The following is a 15,160-nucleotide window of genomic DNA, read 5'->3' on the forward strand; positions in this document are numbered from 1 at the left end:
CATTTCATATCTAGTCGGACGACTTAGATAACGGGTATATTGATAGATCATGGACAAGTGTTATGAGCCGTCGGATGTTGAAGATTGGCAGTGGTAACACACCGCGAAGGCTGATATCGGTCGATTTCAGAAGTGCGGTGTCAGTGATACATGCCAATATTAAGCCAGAAAAATTCTTTCACCAAGGAGAATGGAAGATGGTTTATGAGGAATAGGGGATTTATCCTGCTGTCATTTCTGCAGAACATAAAATTAATAATTTACATTAGGGGCTTCTAAACCCGTGTGTAATCAGCGGATAGTAAACAGTTCTACAAAGATTATTACCCGTCCAGAGTTCTAGGGACAAATTTATTACCTCTCCGGTTTCAAGGGTTCACCAGCCCGCGGATACCTGTCATTGAAAGGATGGTGCGTGGTCATATTGGCTTCAACACAGCTAAGCGCATATCGAATTTACGATGAATCGACCTACAAAACTTCCAGCGCTTAAATTTAGGGCTCACTACCGACGCTTGTTTATCAGCTCCACTATTAATGATTTTGTATGCGATTGCTTATACAGATGAATATGCGAAAGTCTCTTTCTGGTCTAAGAACGATAGCTGAAACTGGCTAAAGTGTCATCAAAATTTATGTATAAAAAGTAGATATATGTTTCATTTGGAGATCAAAGTAGGGTCGAGAAAGTTTCGCTTTAGTCTATTATAGCCAATTTGTTGGCGACTGGAAGCATATATTGAAATTGTCCCTCGACAACCCCTTTTTTCTTTTCAACTAAAGTGGAAGCGAATTTCAGGAGGGAAATCATCTTCATATTAAGTATACACCGGTATTCCTTTGCTGATTTTGTGTACTTCCTTCTTTTCATTCACCTTTAAGCTTAAAAAGATTTTGATACAGACTCATTCATTCTCAGCACAACATACACATCTCGTCCAATATCCTCACCCTCCTCCCGTCCCTCCAATACTAGCACATTTCTCATCCCAGGAACCCCTCTTCTCTCCGTAGAAAAGTGTCTCTCCTATTCCGCCACCTTCGTCACTTCCTTCATTGATGCTACACTCAAACCACACACCATACCACAGCACAGCACACTTACCCTATTTCTGCAAGAAAACACAGAAAAAGTATCTCTTCATCAGCATATCGTAGAGAACTAAGGGTGATAATAGATTTCAGCGGAAATTAAGGATATGATAGATTAGGCGGGGATGGAAATGGAAGATTTGGGGTATATTTCCCCATTGAAGTCCTGGAAGGAAATCTATGTCTTTATTATATCATTAGAGTATGGGAGTGATATATCTATGGAAAAGGAATGTAGTTATATTGATGAGGGGATAGAGGAGAGGTATATCGGTTTGAAAATTGAGATGGAGATGAGGATTATAGAATCTTGGTTTTTGTATACGGAGGGTTGGAAACGGAATAGAGGGGAGCTGGGGATTGATGTGGATTGGGAATGTATGGGAGGGAGTTTTGAGGACGTGGTGGGTGGGTTAGGGGGGAGTGGAGGTGGGTTGAGGGGGAATGGGGAAATTTCATTGGTGGCGGAGTGGTGGGATAGCCGTGAGGAGTTGAGGGGAGGTCGGGGGTTTGCGAACATGGATGCGGATGTCGAAGGGGTTAAGTATAAGCATGAGGATGGTGATATGAAGTAAACGAGAATCTGGAGGTAGATACAGAAAATCTGCCAGAGTTCGAACTTTAGGAATAGAATATTGAGTATTCTGAGGTTCACCCCAGATAACTTCCGAGACAGTTATTGCGATTTTATTAATCGTATTATTTATTGTATCAAATATAAGCTTGAAAAACTCTTCAAAATATATCACGGAACAGTTTTCACCTATATCTCTTTCAAATTATTATTTCAATAACTTTTTTTTATGTAGTACTCTCTAACAATACTTACCTACCTACTCGGTAGTAAGATGATATGAACAAATCATCTTCCGCCCATATCCCAACCATCCACACCTTCACCCCCCCCCCTCACAAAACCTGCACAAACACAACCAAAGCACAATTTACACAATTTACACAAACCCTACATAAAACCCAGCACAAGCTCCAAACCCTGCATAAATCTCACCACAAGCAGCCGGTGCACCTGCATAACACCTACATAAAATCCACCACGAGAATTACTCATCCAACATCCAATCATCCATCCCACCACATCGGAAAACCCCCAAGTTTTCCATTTTCCATTTTCCATCCCCATCCACTTGGATGCAGATACCTACCTAGTAGCTTAACAGCAGCTTACCAAGATAAGATCCGGAATCTCCGGATTATATATACATTAAATGGTTTGGGATTCCTCACCCTCATCCCCAATCTGTTTGTTTTGCTTATTTTCTTTATCCTCTCTTTTTTGCTATTTTATGTAAGAGCCTACTGGGTATACTTTACTTTCATGAATCTTTTCTCTCAAGGACGAATCTTCACATCGAGTCACAGAAAGAAAGTTTCATCGAGTTTGTGATCATATCATTAGCATTTCCATATTTCCCCGCTTCATCTCATCCGTTCATTCATTTCGCTCCAATACTCCAAATATAGGTTTCATCCTCGTCTATCCACGTACGATATGTATGTATGTATGAACATGCTCATCACCATATCACTACTACCACCATCCACATCTCGTCGCATCATTACCATTTATGCACAGCAAGAGAAATTAGATCGAGCGAATTTTCCATCGTCCTCCCCTCCAGCCTCTTCAAAACCTTAGACACGATCGATGATTAAAAAAAAGAAAAAAGATGAAAATGTTTCCACCACGAACACATACGTTTGATCATCATTTAGCTACGTTAAATGCAATATTTCGTAACAGAAAAAACGAAACGTTGAAGAAGTGTTGATGCTTTATGCCTATTTCACCCTGCGCTAGGAAAGAAATAAGAAGACACAAGAATAGTTGCTCCGCGAACGCCAAAAAATGATGAGGTGGTTAAGGACTGACATCAAAGTATTGTATGTACAAGGCGATGTGACATGAAATTGGGTGCTCAATCGATGTTCGAATGACCCAAAAGATTTTGAGTTGGGTTCTGTGAGGTATGTGTGTATGGTAGGTCGAAGATCTATTAGCAGAGGATGTCTTGCAGGTCAAAATAGACGGATATCACGACTAGGTATAATTAGTATGAAGTATGATATTAATCTAGCGGAATGGGAATATACCTTCTACACCAACCCCTACGCCAATTAATTCCAACTAGCTGGGAATAGCAGTATTTGTGCTCTGCGAATTTTTCCAAACTCCTCCACCAACAGCTCTAGAGACTCCAACTCCAACACCGACAGCAAGCGCAATCACAACCAAAGCAATCAAGACCTTAATCCAAACTCTCGTCTTTTTATCGAAACCAGCCATGCAACCGCAGATACCTGCACTCATTCTATCTTTTTTCATAGCCTTCTTCTTCCTCTTCATTTGTTGTTGTCCTGGCCATACCGTACATTCCTGCGTCGCGCCCGTCTTAGCCTTCATCAACAGACCTCCACTTTTTGTTGTTTGTTGTGGTGTAAGACAAGCTTCAACATCGGTATCATAGGATGTGATATTTTGCTTCGATGAGGATTTCTGTGCTTCGAGCGAGTATCGTGTAGGGTTGGGATTGTAGAATGGGGACAATGGAGAGGTTTCTTGAGAAAGACTATTCTTCTCATAGCGAGTTTGGCTTGGACTTAAGGAGTGGGTGGAATCGACATCTTGAATTGTGCTGAGGACGGATTGATTGGATTGTGTACGAGATGGAGTAGGTCGATTGATGGTAAGGACGTTTGTGGCGACAAGAGTCGATTTCTCATCAATAGGAGAGGACATGATGAGATTGACTTGATGTCCTTTCTCTTGATTTGAGAGAGTTCTATAGGTTCGAGATATTTGTATATCGATGCTCGAAAAGGGGATTACTGTTATGGTTTTTGTAAAAGCTTCTTGGATAGGTAAGTAAGGTTTGTAGAAGCTCTATCCGTGATTGCGTACTCTTTTTGAAACGAGGTAGGAACGAACGACTTTTTGTTGTGGAATGATTTCCGAATTGTTATTTTAAAGAAGCTTTTTCTCTCTAACTTGAAGCCGACAAATAATTATTCTCGAATGTAAGTTTGCGAAGATAGATAGATTAATTAATTGATTAAAATCCTTTGGAAGAAATGGTTGCAAAAGTATGGTTCAGTGAATGAATGGATCGAAGTGGAAATTTAGGCTTAGGCTTGTGATTCCTCTCGGGTGTTGCTCAGAAGCTCACCGTAGCAATCAATTCTTGGGGTTGGTGGAGTGAAGGTGGATGATAACCTAAAATAGATAGATAGATAGATAGATAAATGATTAAGGATCGGATGATGCTTTGCTTTGCTTTGTGTTTGGATAATCTGTTTTAATTTTTGTTTTAATGCGTAGGTAGGTAGGTAGGTAGGTTAATGAATGATTGAATGATTGATTGATGGGGTTTTGGATGTGTGGTTGGATAGGTGAGTGGATGAATGAGTGAGTGAATGAATGATACTCGAGTATGGTATAGACCTAGTTGATAAAAAGGAGGGGAGTGGATTGTTTTAGATACCTAGGTAGGTAGTAGATACTGGGACTGGGTATGGATTGATCACCAGATGGATTGTGGTAGATAGATATGATAGATACTAGATAGATATTTCTCATCGTACAATAGATAGGATAGGATAGGATAAAATATAAAATATAAAATATTAGCTACCTAGTTAGTAATTAGCACTCCGTACGCAATACGTATTCTACCAGTGAATACCCTAATTCGCCAGCAGTAAAAGCACGAGTACGAGCGTAACTTTCTACATAACCTCCCCTGGTCTGCTATGGTCTGGTTTGATCTTGGCTATCCTATCCTAGGTATCATTAGTACGGAGTACGATATGTCATTCCTTCATTCCTTTATTTTGAGATTGGAGATTGGAGATTGGAGATTGGAGATTGGAGATTTGAGATTTTTCTGCCATTCGGGTCTAGTTTGACCTAACCTAAGCGTACCTAGGTACTTTTGAGTTGCTGGGGCGAGGGAGGGAGGTTCTTGGGTACTTGGGTACTTGGACCTTATGCTGGTGTTGGTTTGGTGCTATCTACTACTAGGCAGGTAGAGTATTTACTTATCCGGTAACTTTAAAATAAGTCTTACTATTTGGTGTACTCTGTAGATAAATAACTCAATGTCTATTTTTCCTTTATTCTTATCCTTCATTCACTAATATTCCATAGAGAGTACAAACTCTATCATCCAACCAACCAACCCCAAACCCAAAAGCATCCTCTTCGAAGTCCCATCCCTTAAACATACTCAATTCACTCTACCATAAACCTCACCATCCCAAATAGCAGATCACTTTCCTGTTCCTAGATTTTACTTTACTTTACATCTTAGCACTAACCTACTACTAACCTACTCCCAACTAGATAGTTTCACGCATACCCATTAATCTCTTTTGAGAAAACTACTGCACCTAGTAGCCAGCTAGTACCTTTCTAGCTAGTATCCAGTAGCTAGCTAGTTCCTAACTAACTAGTACGGACGCTAGAAATTCCCCTGTAAGAATTTAGTGGCTGCTTGTTGCCCCTGATGTATCCTTGTGTTGCGTGGATACTGGGTTCTGAGTTCTGTATTAATTTTCTGCTTTGGAGGTTATTTTGTAGAAAGTTACAAAGATATGCTCGGTACGAATGCGAAGTTTGCGAAGAAGTTTTTTTCTGGAGAATTGGATTTCGACTCTGATTTTGATTTTGATTTACATTTAGATTTAGATTTTCATGGAGAGGATTTCGCAGTGATTAGGATTGTTGTTCTTAAACTATCTAGGTGTATAGGTGGAATTAACTATGGGGGTTTTTCGATGCAGTTTACACTGGGAGGACTATAGACAGGGATTTACGATTTATATTCATGATCAATAGAACCAAACCACTGATAAAAAATCTTCAATCTCCCATCTAAATACCGACAGGTATCTATCTATCTGTTGATCTTGTGACTAAAATTACAAGTACAATATTTCACCAAACGTTTATTTCTGCAGCTATATATACATAGCACGAAGTACATACATACTAACAACACAAGATGGTCCTCTTCTCGTGGAAAGGGATTTTCCATATGTGTGTCTGTTACCCATACATATGCAATGCACATTTCGTACTAAATATCGTATGCGCTTGTTGAGCTTATTTTGTACGCCGCAGCGTTACATAGCTGGGTATTTTGTGTAAATAAGCTTCCGGTAAAGAGAGATATTTATTGCTTTGGTGTTACGCTCGATGAAGTATGGTATAGAGACAGAGAATTGAATTGAGTGAGTGAAATGAATGTATGTATTAGAGTTACATTGGGTATATCAGGGTCTTTTTCGTTTAGATTAATTGTATGCTATATCTTCATACGAGTTGTATGTTTATTGTGTAGAGTCGAGTTGATCGTTATGGTAAGTTTCGTTGTTTGTATTTATCAAATATCTAAGTGTAAATAAATTGAGCTTCTCATTGCTTTATCTTCAATTTCTATTTTAAGTCTTGACGCGTTGCTCATCGTATGATGGTGGCTATACAATATCTGTTGGTGTACAGAGCAAAAACGGGGAATGGGTCAATAAGATGGGTTCTTCCTCTTCACCCAAACCCATATCTGCAATATCTCGACTTCCAGGAAATAGACCTAACCAGAGTAAATACTATCCATATTCATACCAAACAAACCACTAACTAAACTTATCCTAAATCGAAAAAGATATGGACCCGAGTAGATGGGTATGAAGTATGAAGTACGAAGTGTGAGTTCGTATAGGGATGAACGACAACAACGACGAAGTATCCCACTTCCCATCCATCTTCCCATTTCCCCAATCTCAAAATTTCCCATCTGCTAATCCTTTCAATATCTCTTCCTCCCTCTCGTCCTAAGTGATATACCATATAAGTGCTGATACTAGATGCATGTATATCCTACCTTTCATACTACATATACCCCATCTTTCGAAAATCGATAAAGCACGTAGTGTACTTATCGGACGCATACCCAAAACAAACTAACCGCCAACGCCTCAAACCAACATTGATCGAAGTTCGATTGATTAACCGATGGCAAACTAGAATCGTCACTCTATAGGCTCATACACAGTACATACATACCCATAAAACCCATGTCACCATTACTCTTTCGCGCTTTACTAGGTCCTCTAGCCCCGGGGAACCCCATTGTCCAATCACACTACAGCATAAACATCAATACCGGAATTCACCAACACTCACCCACCAGTGACCCAACCAAACAATTCCTCGCTTCCCTCTACAAAGCATCTTCTCAAAAATATCAGATTTTCATCCGCGGGGTTACTTTACTCAATTACTCAACTAGGTACATGTCTGTGGACTTCATTTCATGCATCATGCTTGAAAGTAAACAGCAGAATTAAGGTTCTTTTAATTTCTCCCTACCCGCCCGCAGCTCGCTACTCTCCTTTTGTGCAGTCTGGATTCTGGACGTATGTGCAGCGAGGAAATACACAATTCGAAACTCTATGCACGCACCAGAAGATGAAAAACTATGATGATACGCTAAGATTAGCTACTTTGTTCGATAGGGATAACCTGGTCTCTTTGGTGTCCGAGTTGGTTTCATGCTTTTTGGCTGTACTAAATAATATCTCGCATCTCGCATCTGACGTTAGGTTCGCGGACCTACGAACTAAAAATTTAAAGTGGTGGCGATAACGCCATGTTCATTTCATTTCGACGTTTTCTTGTACTCCGTTCGTATGTGATATCTATTGCACACAGCATATACGTTGTAAGATCTTACAATTCATCCCTTAATCAATCCATCTCAAATCATCCATCAATCCGTCAACGAAATCTCCTTTCATATATTCCTTCTCAAAATGATGAGGCTTTTAGCGATAGCGTTCGCCACGAAGGCACTTGAGTATGTTTATTTACAACTAGATATACGCCTTACGTGAAAATCTCGAAAGGAAACTAGATAGCATGGGCATACGGCCCGGTAGATAAAGCGAATAAAAGCCATCTTTTTTCTAGATGTGAGTTAGGGCGTCCGCGCTATAAAACTCCTCTCATTCAGTAATCTGATTAAGCCTCACACGTATTCTCTCGCTTGCAACAATAATGTTTATTAGAATATAATTTGATTTCTAGTTTGTTGATTCTTTCTGTTGGCAGGATACTTGGGGGTTGGGTTTGATCCCTGCGTTTGATTTGTTGGTACAACATGGTGACAGTATGTATCGGAATATCCCCAGATAATTCCAAGTTGAACGGATGGGATATAGGATCTTTTTCCGCGCAGTCGGGAAATTGGGCTACTAGGCTCTGCAAAGGTCATGTGCATGCATGTACATGTACATGTGCTTGAACTTGTTGTTTCCCTCCAGGGCGCACCCGCACGAAAGGAAGCCAATTGAGAGTGGAGTTGAGGTGCTTTTCAGCTAGTTAGGGGAAAGGGGTGGAAATAATCGAAAGATGGGGGTTAACAGTGGGCGCGGGGTATAATTTGGCTAGATGCGTGGGGAAGTGTTGTTCAAGTGATGGTAAGACGGTAGGTGAATTGTAGTATTAGGTGGTGTGTATAGAAGTCTATTGGATTCATACTTTCTCTTCATGTTCTATTTAATTGTTCTTTGCTATGGGTATTGGAATATTTTTATTATTTCAAACTTGGCTATATTCAAGTTGATGGATTGGCGGTTCTCATTGTGATAGATATAGATGGTTGAGAGTCTTTTCATACTGTTTGTCTTCTGATCATAATACGCTACCGAAGAATGAAGCTATTAGTGAGGTAGAAGAGATAGGTTTTGTTAGAACAATGTTCCTCTTTTCATTATCACTTTCTACTATCTTCCCTCCAGTGAGTAGTCAATGGATCTGATAATAAAAGTTAAGTCGAGGTTCACTATTTGCTGGTTAATGGGGTTTGTATCAAGAGATAAAAACCTCTCTATGTATGTATAACTTCCGATTATTGTATAATTACGAAAAGATATTTGTACATATAGTCAATCTATTCACTCGCAAACATATTCAATAGATAAATTCTCTTGAAGTAATACATAAACAAGTGTTATGTACCATCCTCCAAGATCATCAGCACATAAAATTCAAAATAAATTCTTCTCCCCAAATATCCCATTCATCCACCCCAACCTCTGGAAAACAATCCAGTGAATCTCCAAGTTCACTTCCGGTTTTCTTACACAATATATATCACTAATACACCATCATATCACAATGATCACAAACATTAACTTTTACAATCTCATCAAATCTACCATTCATGTGACGGAAACCCCTGCTTTCCTCCCACCCTTATTATATAAGAAACCTCAGGTACATTAACCATGTCCACACATGATACGATTACTCGGGATTAGTATACGATTTAGGTGACCTGAGGATCAGATCCGGACAAGTACTAGGTATCAATGGTTATCGGTAAAGTAAGATCATTAGAGGGATAAATATGACTTCTTTTTGCCTAGCCATTGCGGCTAGGCCATTCATTTGTGTGTATATAGAGTAGCTATCCCCATCTACAGGTGCTCTTCACCTGTAGATTCTAAGTTAAATACAATTGCTGGTCTATAAACACCCTTTTAGTCACAATTCACTCAACACATTCCACCCATTTATGTAAGTCTAATACCCTACTTTCCGGCCACCCCCTAACTCCGGCCACTTTTTACACCAAAAATCTTGATTTTCCACTATTAATAACTTTACAATTAATGAATAAAATTTGATGAAATTTGAATTATAGATTTTATTAAATAGATATTAATAAATCATAGAATTTTCAGATTTTTCACAATTTTATTGATTGAAATATAAATGATTGAAATTACGATTTTCAATTTGTATAGGATTTATTGTTACGAGGTTTGCCGTCTATCCCACGTGGATGTACGGCAGGCTTCGTAACACTCGACGTGGTTTATACCTAGGCGTCAAGCAGGGACTTAAAGTAACGACAATAATGCAATTCGTAACTAAGAGTAGAGTATACTAAATGATTGATCTTGAGCACGAAGCTCTATACAAAGGAAATCCATCTTGATTATATAGACCATCGTGGCATGCGTCCCAGTGCTCCCAGTTGTCCCAGTTGTACTGGGACAGCTGAGCCTACTGGGATCCTCATATCACATGATGCTAATCACGTGATGTTAGGTATGTGAGATCCGTCGTAACATAAAAATCAGAATATTTTGATTAATATTAAAAGGAATGACCTTACACAGGGAATAGTGGGAAGCTGACAGGGCAGAACTGAGGCTATATTGGGCTTTTATATGAATCACACATTGTCTCTATTCTACAGAAATGCGAAGCTCTTCTACAGAGAGCTTCTCAATCTAGTCCTAATAGGACTAGTGCCTTGTGCACATGTGCCACGATTCACCATCACGTCGGACAAGTAGGGATCACGTGATGGAGCCTCCAGGAGCATAGGCTCCTCCAGGCTCCTGCAGGCTCCTGGAAAGGACCAGTATATAAACATTCATTATTTTCATAGTATAGGAGCTTCGTGCTCAACTTAGTTATCAATTAGTCTACCTACATTCTACTTGATCTAGTAACGAATTCACTTCCAAGTGAATACCAGTGATAAAGCCTTAACCCATAACTACCAACCAAACGAAACCTTAGGCAGCCGCTGCCTTCAGTACAGTATCGTTACAGACAAGTGGTCGTCTATATTGGGGGTGGCCCAAAAGTAGGGTACTAGACTTATCGTGAAGATGGATTTGCTATTTCGATAATTTAGGAAGGACTAGGGACAATCTTAGAAGAGCTACACAGCACCAACCTCATACACAGACTGGGCTGACAGAATAAATATCTATGCATGAAAGATATTTTGCAAGACTTTTCATCTAGCTAACTGCAGCCTGCTTCCCAAATTCTGAATGACTAGCTGTAAATTAGGTTATCCTTACGAATGGACACCACATACTCCCCGTTTTTTCTATCTCCATCAGCGCTTTCTTTGCTTCGTTTCTCTCGTTTGGTTCACTTCCTACCACTGCTACTTATTGAGCTAAAACTCGATTTTTTAATCTGGCAGTTTATCGTTTTACTTCTCTATAATAGTTAATTTTAACAGTAGTGCTGGTGAAGATGCTGCTCACAGTTGCACAATACGTGGTTTGCAGTGCGTTGCTACTTTGGATTGACAAGGGGGATGGTGGTAGCTAGAGGTTTTCAAGGAGGGGAAATTATGTTTCTGAGGATTCCTGCAAGCGCCGTGAGAATATAAGGGTGAATCAGAGGAAATGCGGGAGTCGGTGGTGGTGAGGAAATGGTTCATTTAGAGATTTGTTGAAGTAGTTTGTTAGGGGAGGGGGAATAGGATTTGATTTCTTTCAATGTGGTTCTGTGCCGTGGGAAGAGTATCAAATGCCCGTTTCGCGACGATTCTCGTCAAAGATCTTAGCTTTCGACATCAAATGAACAGAGATTCTGGGGCTTGGTGGATGTAAAGCTTCGTGCGTTAGGTGATAAGGGGGTCGTAAAAATCGTTCTTCACTGCGGTTCAGTAGATTAGTAGTTGTTAGGTTTCTTGAGACTAGAAAGAGCATCAGATTGAATTGACTGATTTTCTAGCTGAGCAGTTAAGCTGCGAGTATATATTCAAAAAATGAAGGAATAGATTGGGTATTCGGCCTTCGGAATTAAAGTGCTTTGAAATCAAAATATTGAAAGCAAACAAACAGTATACCAAAAAGGAAAGAATGAATTAAAAGTTGAGTTTTGTTTGCTCCTTATATGCATATGTACTATATATGCATATGCTGCCAAGATCCCAGGAGGTCAACAGTAGTTGTTGACAGTATTAACACAGGCGCATCCCGATTGTTATATGACCTTTCTTTTAATAGGGTGCCGAGGAGGTCGCTCTTGATGAGAGTAGATTGGTTGATTGATCGGTAAAAGAAGACAAATTAGGAGGTGTGTCTATGTTCGCTTAACGTATAAGCTAATAACTGCTAGCACGGTAGGAGAAGCGAATGACATGGACTAAGGAACGTGCATGGGAAAACCATATTAGAGAATGGAGCAAGATTGAAAGGAGGACGTGGTGTTTTATTTGGGATTCTGGAGGTAAGTCAGTGAATCTTTCGATTGTACTAGGCTGCATCGCACGCAGTAGTTGGATCAATCAATTTCCTTTTCAGTGAAATTCCGCTTATTCTTTGCTTAAGCACCTGACCCTGTCAACTTCCTTGTTGGCAGATTCGCTCCTTGATCTCCCATCATATCTTGGTATTGGCTTATATTCCCTATTGAAAACACACTTCTACCTCTTTTCTGCTCTTTTCCACATCACAACCACCGAAAAATAAGATCAATTGTCGTGTATGAATATTTACGAATCTGATACCACATCCCTCTTCATATGTGCTGAAAGCCCCTGACTACGCCTACCCAAGGATCAACAAATATTCCTTTGTCCTATCTCTATAATCAATCGCACTGTTTTTCTTTCTCTCTCTCTATTAATTCTTCAACACAAAGTAAAGTGCCGGAAACAGATTCCTTGAAAGGATGGCTTTGTTCCTAACATTTCTTTTTTAATTCACAATTTTTATCACCATCAATATTTCAATTGATAGAGTCGTCAAAAGAGTACTTTTAAAAAACATCATTTCAAGTCTTTTGAATAGCAAAATATAGACAATATGGCTGTAGGAAAGGATGCTGCGCTTAGGCGAGAACAAACTGCGCTTAGGCGAAAACAAAAAGAAGCGGGGAAGGGTGGGAAGGGAATGGATGAGGGGAAGGGGGGAGGTAAGGGGAAGGGAGTAGATAAGGGGAAGGGGGAAAGTAAAGAAAAGGCGGGAAAAGTGGGAGATAAGTCAAGTGAGGGAGATGGGTCAGAAGAATATGTGAGGACAGTGACGAAGACGAGAGAGAATAAGACTATCCTGGCGGGTTCCAATATCACCACACACTTAATACACACCCCGGAAATTATTGCAGTTCGGATAATGCGTGAGTTTATATTTCTTTAAAACACTCTGATGTCAATCTGAGGATGTGATTTTGATCTAGTCAATTTTCAAGGAAAAATATTGATGCTAATCTTTTTTTTTAATCGTTTTTAGGCGCTTTCAGTTCGAAAGAAATCCGTCAAAATAAATGGTGCTCTGTTAAACACAATTTAACAGCAGACAACATAGAGATTGATGCGTGTATTGCCAATGGGGCATTCGGAGTAGTGTTCCGCGCCGAGAATAAAGACACCAGAGTTGCTGAAAAACCTGGTATTAAATACGCTATTAAAGTCTCGAACCTTCGATTGGACGATTCAGAGGATGTTTATGAAGCTGATATGGGTTCGGATCACAGTCCTGTTCTTACAAGGAGTAGTGAGGCTTCTATTCAGGAAGTGGAAGAAATGAAAAGGAGGAGTTTATACTCTAAACGTGCCAGGGAAATAAGGACATCTTTGGAGTATATTAAAACAGGACATCTCAATGTGTGTAAACTGGAGGGCTGGGCCGAGTTTGACACCTTGGGAAGCCATTTTCTCATGAACATTATGGAGCTTTGCGATCTTGGGACTCTCAACGATCTGGTCAATAACATTGTAGTGCATGTGGAATACATTCCGGAAGCATTTATGGTGAGTTCAAATCCATCTTCTCTTTTTCAAGTTGCGTGGCAATGGCTAATCACAAATCATAGTGGCACGCTTGCGAACAATTGTTTGATGGCCTTGCATTTCTCCACGGCGAGCATCCAGATTACAGAGACAAACCAGAGTTCAGAGGGAATAAATCAACGGTTCTTCGTGATATAAAATCAGACAACATCTTTATCCAATCGCCTCCTGCGAATTCTCCCCCCAATACATATCCTGCACTAAAATTGGCAGATTTTGGCGAGGCTATACATCTACCCAAAGGAGGCACGCGTGACTTTCACTTCGGGAACTCTTCCTGTGAACCACCCGACACCAAGCTGAGTGCAAAATTTGATGTTTGGTCCGTGGGCGCCCAGATATATTACATGGCGAAGAGTGGAAAGTATCCAAACGTCGGATGCGTGTTCCGATCAAAGGGCAAAAAACAGCTATGGGGCGATATGGGCCCGAAAAGAAAAGCAATGGTAATAGAGGCGAGGAATAGTCTTAATAGGTTCGAGCCTATTGATGATCATTTGACTGGCGAGTTACAAAGACATATCAGATGGATCATGAATCTTGATAGACACCAGAGACCGTCCGCATTGGAAGTATTTAGGAGAGCCCAGGTATTGAATGGGGAGAGGAAGAAATTGATGTATCGGAAGCTCCCAGACTATGTACAAATGGATATTAGCCGAGAATTCAAGACCTTGGAACTGGTAAATACAGATTGGAAGATGGCTCAGGCGGAAAGAGAAGGATTTCTCTTTGAATATGGGGGAGGACTTCCGGTCAAGAGAAGAAACAGGGATAGGCTTCAATTATGGAAAGATTTTGCGAATGAAAAAAGGTTAGAACGGGAGAAGATCCAGAAGAGGAAGCTCGAGATCGACAAATATATGGAATTGGAACAGCATGCGAATTTAGATCGTGGAAGGAGGAGCGTGTTGGCGGCTGAGGAAATCGCCAAGATCAATAAAGAGAGAAAGGATAATGGTGGTTGGTTGCTGCCAGGAAAAAAGAGGAGAAAGGTTAACTTTCGTAAACGTAGAGTCTACGGGGTCGGAGAGGTGTAGGAGGTTATGGAATTGCAGTTGCCTAGGAGATATGTGGAAGAAGTGGTATTTATGCAGCAGCTCGAGGCGTATGAGAGAAGAACTGGTGAGATGCGATTTGTATTTGTTTACGCTATTCTATCAAAGGTTAACTCACAATTTTAACGTTTTTTATGATATGATCAGAGCCTAGAAAGATTATTGATTAGACTTCCCCAAGCAGTGCGTTTTAAAACTCAAACGTCTAAAAAAGACTCGCAGTTGTGTTTCATATAATTCATTGCATGCATTATTAACGGCTCTATCACTGGAATTTCACCTCATATCAGGACACCGCATTACCTGCCGTTTTACATATCAGGTTCCTGTATATTTTTCTTCTTTGGCTTTCTCGATCATCTTGATATCAGGTCA

General features: G+C 40.1%; 5 protein-coding genes across 5 annotated transcripts; 3 read left to right on the forward strand and 2 right to left on the reverse strand.

Moving 5' to 3' along the window:
* Positions 1–1,223: 1,223 nt before the first annotated feature.
* On the forward strand, positions 1,224–1,667 carry SS1G_06153 (predicted protein; the record flags this gene model as incomplete). Its single annotated transcript, XM_001593181.1, has 1 exon — positions 1,224–1,667. The coding sequence occupies one exon, from the start codon at positions 1,224–1,226 to the stop codon at positions 1,665–1,667; it is 444 nt and encodes a 147-aa protein (XP_001593231.1).
* A 1,571-nt stretch (positions 1,668–3,238) lies between these two features.
* On the reverse strand, positions 3,239–3,850 carry SS1G_06154 (predicted protein; the record flags this gene model as incomplete). The annotated part of the gene is made up of 1 exon (XM_001593182.1): positions 3,239–3,850. One exon carries the CDS (start codon positions 3,848–3,850, stop codon positions 3,239–3,241), a length of 612 nt encoding a protein of 203 aa, XP_001593232.1.
* Positions 3,851–4,860: 1,010 nt separating this feature from the next.
* On the forward strand, positions 4,861–5,016 carry SS1G_06155 (predicted protein; the record flags this gene model as incomplete). Its single annotated transcript, XM_001593183.1, has 1 exon — positions 4,861–5,016. One exon carries the CDS (start codon positions 4,861–4,863, stop codon positions 5,014–5,016), a length of 156 nt encoding a protein of 51 aa, XP_001593233.1.
* A 1,738-nt stretch (positions 5,017–6,754) lies between these two features.
* On the reverse strand, positions 6,755–7,241 carry SS1G_06156 (predicted protein; the record flags this gene model as incomplete). Its single annotated transcript, XM_001593184.1, has 2 exons — positions 6,755–6,942; positions 7,175–7,241. 2 exons carry the CDS (start codon positions 7,239–7,241, stop codon positions 6,755–6,757), a joined length of 255 nt encoding a protein of 84 aa, XP_001593234.1.
* A 5,500-nt stretch (positions 7,242–12,741) lies between these two features.
* On the forward strand, positions 12,742–14,767 carry SS1G_06157 (predicted protein; the record flags this gene model as incomplete). Its single annotated transcript, XM_001593185.1, has 3 exons — positions 12,742–13,054; positions 13,168–13,688; positions 13,751–14,767. The coding sequence occupies 3 exons, from the start codon at positions 12,742–12,744 to the stop codon at positions 14,765–14,767; spliced, it is 1,851 nt and encodes a 616-aa protein (XP_001593235.1).
* Between the last annotated feature and the right edge of the window lie 393 nt (positions 14,768–15,160).

Source organism: Sclerotinia sclerotiorum, genomic scaffold (assembly GCF_000146945.2).
Source record: "Sclerotinia sclerotiorum 1980 UF-70 scaffold_7 genomic scaffold, whole genome shotgun sequence".
Taxonomy (NCBI): Eukaryota; Fungi; Ascomycota; class Leotiomycetes; order Helotiales; family Sclerotiniaceae; genus Sclerotinia; species Sclerotinia sclerotiorum.